The sequence below is a fragment of the Lactuca sativa genome, chromosome 8 (assembly GCF_002870075.4).
Source record: "Lactuca sativa cultivar Salinas chromosome 8, Lsat_Salinas_v11, whole genome shotgun sequence".
Classification (NCBI taxonomy): Eukaryota; Viridiplantae; Streptophyta; class Magnoliopsida; order Asterales; family Asteraceae; genus Lactuca; species Lactuca sativa.
This window is the reverse complement of record NC_056630.2, coordinates 32,674,484-32,687,215: the sequence shown is the minus strand read 5'-3', so window position 1 is coordinate 32,687,215 and position 12,732 is coordinate 32,674,484. Positions and strand designations below refer to the sequence as shown.

Here is a 12,732-nt window from a genome sequence, read left to right as displayed (position 1 = left end):
TAAAACATTTTTAAAAAAGCAATAATTTAAACTATTAAAATTATAAAAAGGAAACATTAAAAAAAAAAAAGCAATAATTCAACAACTAAAAAGTTCACACCATCAAATAATTCAACGGCCATCAATTATCATACTACTACATGATTTGTGCCCTCTCGCCCATAAAGTTATAGACATATATGCTTCCTGATAGAGCATGACTTTAGTTTTTATGATTAGAAAAATAAAACAATAAACTCAAAGTCAAAGTTCCGATAACAAACAGAAATGTCCGGGAAGATATCGGAAGAAGTGGAGGTGAAGGTTTCAATAACCGAAGCTTGGGAGGTTTACAGCACACTTAAGCTTGCAATGATTCTACAATCAGAGCTTCCACATCTTTATGGTGTCGACATCTTGGAAGGCGATGGAGGTGTAGGCACTATCATCAAAGTTACCCCTCGTCCAGGTAAATTAACCTTGTTTCAGTTCAATATCCATTTATCTTGAGATCTTTTAAGATGAATTTCTGAAAAACAGAATTAATGTTTGTGATTGAAATCCATCATTTCTATAACATGCTTTTGATTCCGGGTATGAGATATATACATATATCAGGGGTGTCGGTGAAACCAGCGTTCAAGGAAAGGTTTACAAAGATCGATCATGAAAAGAGGGTGAAAGAAATCGAGATAATTGAAGGAGGGTATCTTGACATGGGGTGTACTTCTTATCGAATTACTTTAGAGTTCATGGAGAAAGAAAATGAGGAGTCATCATGCATCCTTAGAGTTACTGTTGAGTATGAGGCAAATGAAGATGCTAGCTTTGTTACCATTAAGCCGCTCATGAACACCCTCAAGTTTGTTAACCAGTACTTACAAAATAACAAAACATAGTACGTATGTGATCTTTGTATGTTTTGATTTCGGGTATTATGTATCTATTTCTCAAAGGTTTTACTTAATGAATAATAAGTAACTAACTATGCGTATAAATTTTTTTCTTTCTTCTTCAAGAACCCTTCGCCTAAATCTTAAAACAAAACACTAAGACGCTCAAACACTCTTGATTCTTGAAGTTGTTAACAAGTGTATACAAAATAACAAAACATGGTACGTGTTTTGCAATTCTAAGATTGAACATTTTTTTTTCTGGCTAGCAACTTTTTGTACACTTATCTACAATAAGAACACAAGGAACTAGTACAAAACCCAAAACATCAAAAATGGAACAAGAAAAGGTTATAAAAGCATAACACAAATCTATATACCTCAATACATCCACACACATGCTCTGGACACTAATGCTTCTATTATCATCTGTTCTACGTACCTTTTTTAACAAAAAATATACATCTATTCTATCTACCACGACCATGATTAATAATTTCTCAAAAACATCACTTGTCGCATAAACTTCATCAATTGCTTAGTTGTAGATTCTTAGTGGTTTATCATAAGTCTGTCGGTTCTGTAAATCATTAACAATTTTTTATGTGGCAAAAGTAGGTTAAAGTAGATAGGATTTTGAAAGTAACAAAAAGAAAAACATGTACCTGATTTGCAGCATAAGACCTTTTGGGTGTGTATTATCAGAGTGTTCTAATCCTAAGTAACGTTTCCAAGCACGATAAACATCTCTTCTCTAAAAACATTAAAAAAAAAAATCAATAAACCTCGTTGAGATATATGTTATATATACAAAATACATACATACGATTAAGTGGATTTGGAAGAAAGAGAAATAGAGAAATTTATAGACCTGAAAGTGGAGATGATATCTGAGTCCTGAAGGTATGTGAGACGACCCAAAGACAGAAATGCAAACTTCCACTGATACATGACAATGACATTAATAAATCACACCACAAAAATAAACACTATTTAAATAAATTATTGATGGTATAAAAGGAATAAAATATTTACCTTTGAAACCCCAATCACTTTCTCGAGCATTAAACTGGTGTTGTATATCTGCAAGGTGAGAAGTGGCATATAACTATCACCATTTCTAATAGTGTAGGTCATTAGTGTATTGGCAGCTTCTGTGGGTGCAACTAACAAAGAGAGCAAGTATTATACAAATTAATGAAGTTCAAAATAGAAAAACTAAAAGTGTCCTGCACTACATTTGATCAAATTACAAACACAAGAAAGGCATAAACAGATAAAAATTTGACGAATTTGAAACTAATTAATGATAAAGAAGAGGTAACCAGTAGTACCTTCCATTCGTTGAGGTCATTCAGTAGCCGCCAAATCAAAATGTGGGACCAGCATTGAAGTCTAAATATAAACAGATTCGATCTGATAAAATTTCATTGTGATCAAGTAGAATTCGAAATCCTAGAAATTAAGCATTCCCCAAATAGTAAAAAAAAAAACAAGAGACAAAAGTGGGGCATTTTTTATGTCATATTAAACATCAGAAAGAAATCGTTGATGATATCGAAACTGGATAGCCCAACTAAGTGTAGTAAAGCAATCGAGCAGGCGAAAGTTAAAAACAGTACGGCCTCGTTTGTTTTTCTACAAAAGTACTTTTTGAGCACTTTTCCCTTCTGGCGGATAGACGTTTCGTAAGTGTACGTCTTTTTCCGCAAACTTGGAAAAAGACAAAAGACATTTAACCACTTTCAAAACAAACAGCACCTACATGTGTGTGAACGAGTGTTGATAGAGTGAGTGGGTCTGAGAGAATTATTGTTAAGATTGCATCGACAGGTGGAGGAGTCATCATAGTCATAGGAGGAGATTGGTGGTCAAATTCGATCGGAGTCGGAGGGAATTTTGAGGGAAGTCTGTTAAAGAAGATGGAGAAAAAGCGAAAGAGCTCAGTCGGGTCGGGTCCGTGTGCTTTTGAAAAGTGAGGAATGATAATTTCGCGAACCGAAGTTACCGAACAAAATTCATAGTGATTTTTGGGGTAGTCCTTCTAAAAATTAAACAATATCCAAAAAACATTTTAAAAAAATCTATATTATGTCCAAAAATTACATAATATCTATAAATCAAAAAATAATTTTTCGGATCAAATCACCATTTTAGTTTCCTGTAAAAATTCATATTTTCTTGTTGAGGTAAATCCAATGTTTTAAAAACCGGTTTTTTAGTTGAACCGGTATGGTAACCGGTTCACGGTTCGACCGCCGGGTCAACCGGTTTCTATAATTTTCATCTTTTTTTTCTATTTTCCCACACATGCATATATATATATATAAATGATGAATTCGACGTTTACAAGTTCAAACATTAAAAATATACATAAAAATAAGTTGTAAATCAATCCAAATAAATAAAAATAACACATAACTAAAAGTTTTATTGTTTTACATCAATCCATGTACATCAAAAAGAAAATAAAATATAATACAGAAACAAAATATAGTTTTAGATGAACACAAACACATTAAAAAACTTTATAACACTTACCATATGTTTTTATTTAGAGAAAATTAAATAGATTTGAAAAAAAATACCAAAGTTTATTATGCAACTGATTCTTTTCCATGTGTTTTTATTTGGCTTAACCGGTTCAACAGGTTTATTTTGACTGGTTAACCAGATTTTTCTATAAACCGGCCGGTTCAATTCGGTTAGAAATCGACATAAAACCGGTGATAGTTGAACCGCTTCCTTCTTTGGTTCCCGGTCCAACCAATTCGACCGGCCGGTTTAAACCGGTTTTTAAAACATTGCTATCAGCGGTTTTATGTCGATTTCTAAACCGAATTGAATCGCCCGGTTTTTAGAAAAATCTGGTTGAACCAGTCAAAATAAACCGGTTGAACCAGTTAAGCCAAATAAAAACACATGGAAAAAAATCAGTTGCATAATAAACTTGGTAATTTTTTTCAAATCTATTTAATTTTCTCTAAATAAAAACATATGGTAAGTGTTATAAAGTTTTTTAATGTATTTGTGTTCACCTAAAACTATATTTTGTTTCGGTATTATATTTTATTTTCTTTTTGACGTACATGGATTGATGTAAAACAATAAAACTTATGGTTATGTGTTATTTTAATTTATTTGGATTGATTTACAACTTATTTTTATGTATATTTTTAATGTTTGAACTTGTAAACGTCGAATTCATCATTTATATATGTATGCATGTGTGGGAAAATAGAAAAAAAGATGAAAATTATAGAAACCGGTTGACCCGGCGGTCGAACCGGGAACCGGTTACCATACCGGTTCAACTAAAAAACCGGTTTTTAAAACATTGGGTGATAGTTGAACCGCTTCCTTCCCTGGTTCCCGGTCCAACCGATTCGACCGGCCAGTTCAAACCGGTTTTTAAAACATTGGATGAATCGCCAATTTAACACTGTAGATTTGATGAGACACCATAGATTTGATGATAATGTGTGATTATCATATAAGCGTCCTTCTATGCTATTTTATTTATCTGACATAGCAACAACCTTCATATATGGTTCTTATTTCCCTTGACATAACAACAATTCCACCATTCAATAAACAAGATCAATACCTTTAATATTTATCTGGCATATCAACAACCCTTAAATGTTGACATGGTAAATTATAGACTTTTTCTTCTTGTTCTTTCTGGATATTACGTAGGGCATGCCTTTGGGCTTTGGTCCAATACCTTTTACATGTTTTACAAAGCATTTGGGATGATAAGGTTATAGTTGTAGTAGAAAAACTTGGTGTTTGTTTATATTACATATTTGACATGTAATTGAGGGTTTGTTAATTTTGTTCTGTTGCCTCAACGAAGATGTTTGCCAACAAGCACAAACAAAGCTTATGGGTTTCGTTTTTTGTAACTTGTTTTGATGCAACGTTGGTAGACATTAGAACGTTCTGAGGGACTCTTATCTTAACCGTAATAGGAATTAATGTATATGTATATGTTAGAGAGAGAGAGAGAGAGAGAGAGAGTCAAAAAAGATTTTTATGGAAAACATCACTTATGTGATAATGATGTTTTTTGCATGGTTGTCAAAATCGCGATCCTGATCGTAGGATCGTACGATCCTACGATCCTAAGTATGAAAAACGATTCGGATCGTCAAAAGATCGTATTTGGGGTAGGATCGCAGGTAGGATCGTAAGATCGTAAGTAGGATCGTAGGATCGAGATCCGATCCGATCCTACCTCCCTTGGTTATTATTATTTTTTTTACCATTTTATGTCTTTTACCCTTACCAATTTAGCATTTATCATTTTGTGTTGCAACTTATGACTAATATTTTGAAGTTTTTATAACTTTTAAACAAAAGAATTGAATGTTTGAACTATTTTTCATGATTGAAAATTATAAATTAAAATTATATTTTATTTTGTGGGATCTTAGGATCCCGATCCCGATCTTGCAAACCCAAAAACGATCTTACGTAGGATCCCGATCTTGACAACCTTGGTTTTTTGAACACTTCAACAAGTTTGATGATATAATGAACAAGAAAAAAAATCAATGATGTGTTTTAAGCGGACTGAAAAGATTGTTACCCTCATTGACCATTTTTCATATATATATTATAGAAGTATTTATTTTTGTTTTATCATATTGATTTGAAACTCATCTAACATTTTTTTCAACCTATTATATTTTATTTATTAACTTAAATTTGTTATTAACATATTAATGTTAGACTTTTTGAATTATAAATATAATACTAAATTAAATATGATGTTAAATGCAAAATCCAAATCAAAATATTAAATAAATTTAAAAATAGACTATTTTTTAAAATAGAAAAAGCTTTAAATGTTTTAAATGTAAAATTAACTAAAAAACATCTAAAAAGTTTTTTTATATAATAATTGAAATTTTACTAAATAAGTGGTTTTTAAATTAATTACATGATTGACTTTTCGAATTATCTAATTTGTTAATGTATATATGATGTGAAATGCAAACCCTATATCGAAATATCAAATAAATTATCTTTTAAAACATTTAAAAAATATTTAAATGTATAACTAATTATAAATATCCAAAAAAATAATTTTTTATAATAAATATAAATCAAACTATCAAATATCTTTTCCATTTGCATATTTACTTTAAGAACATTAAAATAAATAAATAAAAAGAAAAACTATTTTATTTGAAATCTTAGTATACCTGTGGAGTTTTTGCAATAAATGACAGTTTTCAAAACCTATATAAAACTAGGATAAACTAGGTTCTTTTGAAACCATTTGCATAAATAAGGGTGTTGCCCCATTCAAACATTCATAATTTACAAACTTAAAGAAATGGTCTCTTAAAACTTGTAACTATGATTATTATTATTATATTCTTTTGTATTTTGTATTTTTACTATACTTTGGAGTTTTTGCAATAAAATGGTAGTTTTCCAAAATCTTTAAAATATTGGGTTAAATAAGATTGTCGGCCCATTCTAACCTTCCTAGACATTTAAAGCAATGGTATCTTAAAACTTAAAAACTAACTTATATATATCTACTAGGAAACTTAGATAGATCGTGATAATCACGGCCCATGAGAATCGATTCTTTCTTGGAGTTTGACCACAATAAAGAGAAAGGGTAAATTGAGTAATACGATGAAAAAGATGATATATATACATCTATTTAATCTTTTTATGAAGACATTGTTTTTTATTGTCTTGGTGTAATAGTAAACATCATTTTCCCCATAAATAAGAAGTCTTGTTTTCTGATGCCCCTGATAAGTTATGTACGGTTAATCAGACCTACCTTTGATATCACAAAATATCATAGCTGTATGACAATCATTTTATATTTATAACATAATCAGTAATTAATTATTCAAAAATTGATTTTAAAATAATAATAAAAATAATAAAATTGTTTACCTTGATGTGGCATCTGGAATTTGGACCACTTCTAGTTACATGTCTCCGTGAATGATATTCAAAGAATGTAAATACTCGGGTGTAAGAACCTGAAAGTAATCAATAAAATCATTACTTATGTTCAGGTATCACGCAGTTGAAAAGAAGGGCAAATTGCATATAAATTGTAACGCCCGTAGATCATGGCTAGTCAATTTAGAGACGATAAGCGTCAAAAATGACTTTTTGATAAAAGATTATTTAGAATGAATAATCTTAACTAAGTTTTAGTATATGTTACAAAGATTCCGTACATATATAGAACGCTCAAATCTGACTTCGTATGAGGAAGTTATGATTTATTGAAGTTTCGACTTAACAGTATGCAGCCCGAAATACTCGATTTGAGATCGAGCAGTTTTTAGTCAAATCAATCTAAAAGAGAATCGAAGATCTTGTTGTTGGTATCAAAGCGATGAAAAGTTAGGCGATAACGCACGTCAAACGAAGAAGTTATGAATTTATAACGAAGTTTTATGTCCCGGCCTACTAAAAATAATTAATAAAAATAAAAGTCAAAATTAGCCGACGAACTCTAAACGAAAGTTGTAGAGCGTAGTCTCACCTCCGCGTGGATATAAAGAACGTCGAAAACGGAGTTCGTATGAAGAAGATATGAATTTCCGAAGTTTATTAAATATTTAATATTTAAATTTAATTCTAAATCTTGGTATTATCCGAAGAGGAGTCATCGGACTCATCCGAAGTATGCCCAGCGTACTGCTGTACGCCCCGCGTACCGCGAAGCATGACGCACCTCGCACTCAAGTGACTTCGGATACGTAAGCAATGACGATTTCGGACCAGTACGCCCCGCGTAACGCTGTACGCCCCGCGTACTCCGAGGCTACAGCCTCCTATAAATAGGATGCGAGGGCAGCCGACTCAATTGCTCTTTTTCTCTCTTCTCTCTCCCGTTTTGCATCGTTTTGTGTGCCAGAAGTACCCCGAATCCCCGGTATCATTCCCGAGCCCCGAAGCAAGTCCCAAGATCCCGAAGATCCCGAGAAGTGCGATTCCCGAGCCGAAGCTCTGCCCGCGAGAAGTTCGATTTTTGTAGAGATCTTCCAGATCTGCTGAAGAATACTACTTCTACAAGCCGTAGTGCTGTCCGATCATCTTCTAATCAAGTGAGTGTATACTACCTTTCATAAACACGATAATAATACAAGTATGGTTTGAATGTATTAAGTATATTGTTGTTTATATGCATGAGTGTGTAGTTACTTTCTTCTAACACATAAATATGAAGTATTTGCTATGAAATACGTGTTATGTGTTTATATATTATTTGTCTATTTGAGATGGGCGTGGAATTGATGTTTTATACAAGTGTTAAATGATTTAAACTGTGTAAGTATTTATATCTACGAAAATGTTGGGTAGAACTTGGGTATATGGGATAGTTGGTGACTATGGAGTTAGCGCCTATTGTATAAACCTTGGCGACGATGTGACTTCGTGCCTATTTGATGAACCTTGGCGACTATGGAGTTAGCGCTTGTTGAGTAAACCTTGGCGACTATGGAGTTAGCGCTTGTTAAGTGAACCTTGGTGACTATGGAGTTAGCGCCTGATAGCTATGGATTTAGTACTTGATAAATAAACCTTGGCAGCAATGGATTTCGTGCCAAATTCCTTAGGAATAAATTAATGAAGGATAGTTGGTTCTTAGGATAAAACCTTAAGAAGATAATGGGGATGGGTAATTGGGTTGATTGTTTGCTGATTAAATATAACAATTATATTATTGTGGGTTGAAAATCCTATATGCTCACCAGGCTCCCAAGCCTGACCCACTCAGTTTTCTTTTCATTACAGGTAATGGCACAAGGGTATAAGTTGGCGGACTTGACGAGAGATTTTGGATTATAGATCAGTAGTTATAAATAACTATCGTAAGGTCTATTTTATATTGTTTATGCTTTTGGTCTGTATCGAACATGACATCCCAAGGTTTTATTATTTAATGAAAATACATTCTCTTTGAGAAATGTTTGGATAAATGGTTATCATATTTTTGTTTTTGGGAACAAATTCCTCAACAGTTTTGTTTAAACGATTATTCTGATTTTAAAAACAAAGCATAAACAAATCGGTCTTTTCTGGCCGTGAAATTGGGGATGTCACATAAATGCAACCTGCTTCGCTCTCATTACCAATATGGGCAATATACTTTAGTGTGTTTACCCATAAAAAGATACTTACATTTTTCACATTACATCTAATAGCAATGCACGTTGTTTCTTACCCATAGTAGCAATTTGCTCACATTTCATTATTACTTTATGAGTTTCAGATTATAGTAAGTATATATTGGCTAGCATAATGCTATTATAAGAAAAATAAGTTAAAAGTACTTAACTAATATAAGTGAGGACATAAAGTACATTGTCTATACCAGTAAAAAGAGTAAAGAAAGGCTAATTACAGGTAATAGCAATGCACTTTACTCTAATTACCAATATAGGCAATGCACTTTAGTTTTTACCCATGATGACAACATACTTTGCATATTACTGCCTGTAATACCAATAAGGACACGCTATAACTCAACCAAATTCTCATTTTCAAGTCAAATGATTTTAAATTGTAATAACTTTTTAGAATAAGCTCAATGTCTAGCAAAATAAAAATAAGAAAAAAGATTCAAGTACTTCATGTCTAACATACCTCCATGATACCCTGATTTGTTTAGTTTGTAATTTGATTATTTAAGAAATAATAATAATAATAATAATAATAAAACAGCAGCTTACGATGAAACCCTCAAGAAAAATCAATGGAAAAGGTAAGTGGAATTTAAACCAACCTATCATGTTTGTTTTTAGCTATTTTTTCAAGTTTTCCCATTTGAGTCCTTATCAATTAACTATAAGCTACTCTGATCATTTTTACCATGGACTTATAGTACTAAGTTGGTGTACAAAATGAAAGATTTTACCAATTACCAAGAGAAATAACAAGGCACATCTCTGATCACCAAATACCTTTGCATCAAGAAGATGGTCAAAGTTTCTTTCAAATCTCTGTCCGATGTCGACGCTGAAAGGTACAATATAACCTGCTCAATCATGTTCAGCTGAAAAATGAAGAAATGCACCACATATGAGTAAAAAATGTAGTTTGAAATATTGAAGGTTAAAGAAAAATTTTCAAGTTAAAATTATCAATTATAAAAGCATCATCATGAGAGAAGAGCAATTGAGATTTAAAGAAACACCAAAATTGCACATGTGTATATCTCTCACTTTGGTAATTCAAAGTAATTTATAACAATTAAAGACGATCAAAGAAACACCAAAACAAGCTTTACTACTGCAAATAGCAAACAATCGAAGTGCGAGATATACAAATTAAAGTAATCGTAATCCTTACCCAACTGAGATTTAAAGGCAGTAAGGAGTAAAGTATATGCTTATATCTCTACATCCAGTTAGAATTGGCAGTTGAACAAAATCAGTATATCCGTTGCTCAAAATTAGTACACCCAAAGAAACGACAAAAATAAATAAATTTAATATGAGATTGTGAAAGTAAACTAAAATGAAAAACAAAGGAACTGAAAACTCATCTATTTAGTACAAAATAATTGTTGTAGGCTGTCGTTCACAAAGAAATACACAAATCCAACCCTAAGTAAAATTCAAAACTTCAACATGAAAGCCGTAGCTTGAAAAAAAAAGTAAATTGAATGAGTACCTTCATTAGCATCGCCTTCAACCCTACAATTGGCCAAAGAAACCATAGATTATTGAAGCGAAATGGATCAAATACCATATTACTTATTGTTCAACAGCCCTTCAAAGAAAAAAACTCAAATTTATTATTTATTAGTACAATAATATAATCAACCTTGATGAAATCTCCAACTAACAATTATGGATGGAAAAGCATCATGATCTCTTTTATATAGGCATATCACATTGTTCAAATTTCCGAGATCTCCACCTACTCCCGCCTCCATAACAGCAACATCTACTTGCTCTGTTTCAAAGCAGTACAAATAATTTCTTCCTGTGAATATCAAAACGACATATAAGTTAAAAACTTACCTGCAAGTGAAACATTTTACCAAACAATTGGTGGGTATATTAATAAAATCATTATTTAAAGTCTCTTCTAAGCTTTTTTTTCTACCCTTAATAATGACATTTACATATGACAAGCCATAAAATTTCTCAAATGGTTTAGTGAAGTTTAATAAGAATTAACTAATTAAGTAATATTGAAAAGGAAAAAATAAACCTTAATGGAATAAAATACACAGGCAGGCATAGGGGTGAAACAAATTAAATTTGTTGACTTCCTTCCACATAAGTGAAGGCTCTTTTCTGCTGTAATTCCATCTAGAAAGTTGCATTCTCTAATTTCGTCTAAGTTCAGGAAGCAAGTCAGGCATGTCATCTATAAAGCATAAGGTAATCCATGCAATTTTATTACTAAATAAAACTGATTAAAATATAATCCATATTCATCTGGTATCAACACTCTGGACACTTTAATCTTATTTTATTCCAAAATCAAAATCCCATTTTATAAAACCAAATCGACCTTTTTATAGTCAAAATTATCAATTTAAGACTTTAATCAGCAAAGTTATTCATCAAGTGAAGGCTAAAATTGAACTAAAGAAACACCAAAATCGCACATGAAAGTAATTCATAACGAAGGCAATAAAAGAAAATCAAGTAATTTATCACTCATTCACAGTCCAAAGCCAGAAGTTGTTGCTTTATCTGAAAATTAGGATTTACAAGAACGGTTCAAAATAAATTGAAATTCCACAAATTAAAATTAAAATTGAGTTTGTAACTCGTTTACCGATAAATCGGCCCCAAAAGAAAAGGGGAAGTCGGAGATGTCAATTGACAGGATCAGCTCCAAAAACAAAACCAAAAATTGCAAAACAGAATTTGAGAAATCAAATCGATTAAAAAACGGGATTAGGGTTAAAAACATACGAAATAGTCAAAGTAATAACAAACCAACCTGTGGATTAAAGTTGTGAACGGTATAACAGAGTGGTCGAATTGATAGTATCATACGAAATGGGTCGACATTCACCACCGATAACTTGATTTGCAGAGAAAATCCAAAAGTGGAAAGGATGTTTGTGAGATGGATGGCGAAGGAATAAGAGCGTCAATATGAAATTCTAACCGTGTTGGTGTAGACTATAGACAAAACATGGTGACCGCTATCCTCCAATTAGTTAAGGGAAAGCGACGGACATCAGCTTTCTTGGAGCGTCGTCTCCAGCGCAAATCAACCATGAAAAACAGTTCGTCATTGAAGAATGAATCATGACAGGTAGGTCGAAAATTAAGAGCCATGGTGGAAGCGTGAAGATGAAGAGACCCACAGAGGATATGGGTGTATAGATAAATAAAACAGAGGACAGGGAGGTGTCGTATGGAGGAATATGGTCTAACCTAGACTTATAGATATAAAAATACGTTTTCACATGGCGTCTGAAACCAAGCAAGACGTGGCGAGCAGCCTTGGAGGAAATGCCAAGGAGAAAGAAAACCCAACAACGAAGTATGTAAATGCCACAATGAGAGAATCAGGAGGTCACGAGAGATGACGGTGAGGCGGTATGAAGACAGCAAGCTGCTGACCATCATACAGGTTAAAAATGGCCGCCCATAACCTTATTATTGGAGGAACGAAGCAGCTTATCGACGTGTACCCAAGTGTAACTCTTTAACATATAGGTAATGATATATATATATATATATATATATATATATATATATATATATATATATATATATATATATATATATATAGAGAGAGAGAGAGAGAGAGAGGTTCATTTGAGACCACCTATATTTTATGAGACATGGGGACCAAATCTAATCCTTTGATCAAAACTGATCTTGTG

At 32.3% G+C, this 12,732-nt stretch overlaps 1 protein-coding gene and 1 long non-coding RNA gene across 8 annotated transcripts; one reads left to right on the top strand and one right to left on the bottom strand.

The window, feature by feature from the left end:
* The first annotated feature begins 267 nt into the window (after positions 1-267).
* Positions 268-977, top strand: LOC111906950 (norbelladine synthase). Its single transcript, XM_023902736.3, has 2 exons — positions 268-448; positions 598-977. Exons 1-2 carry the CDS (start codon positions 268-270, stop codon positions 876-878), a joined length of 462 nt encoding a protein of 153 aa, XP_023758504.1. The 3' UTR covers positions 879-977.
* Positions 373-12,517, bottom strand: LOC128128129 (uncharacterized). Of its 7 annotated transcripts, none has more exons than XR_008225766.1 (11): positions 11,835-12,517; positions 11,091-11,218; positions 10,698-10,859; positions 10,545-10,567; positions 9,833-9,924; positions 6,804-6,892; positions 2,207-2,288; positions 1,908-2,038; positions 1,744-1,814; positions 1,538-1,626; positions 1,072-1,452 (listed from the first exon to the last, which is right to left on the bottom strand). It is a non-coding gene; the product is annotated as an uncharacterized LOC128128129 (long non-coding RNA). The 7 variants fall into 7 exon arrangements; XR_008225769.1 differs by lacking the exon at positions 11,091-11,218 and having other exon boundaries at positions 11,835-11,918; positions 12,006-12,515; XR_008225771.1 differs by lacking the exons at positions 1,072-1,452; positions 11,091-11,218 and adding an exon at positions 373-508.
* Positions 12,518-12,732: the final 215 nt, after the last annotated feature.

Bases quoted from the DNA above. Each gene is read 5' to 3' on its own strand.
- LOC111906950 (XM_023902736.3), top strand. From the start codon at position 268: ATGTCCGGGAAGATATCGGAAGAAGTGGAGGTGAAGGTTTCAATAACC. The intron at 449-597 runs GTAAATTAACCT...TACATATATCAG, and splicing joins CAAAGTTACCCCTCGTCCAG to GGGTGTCGGTGAAACCAGCG.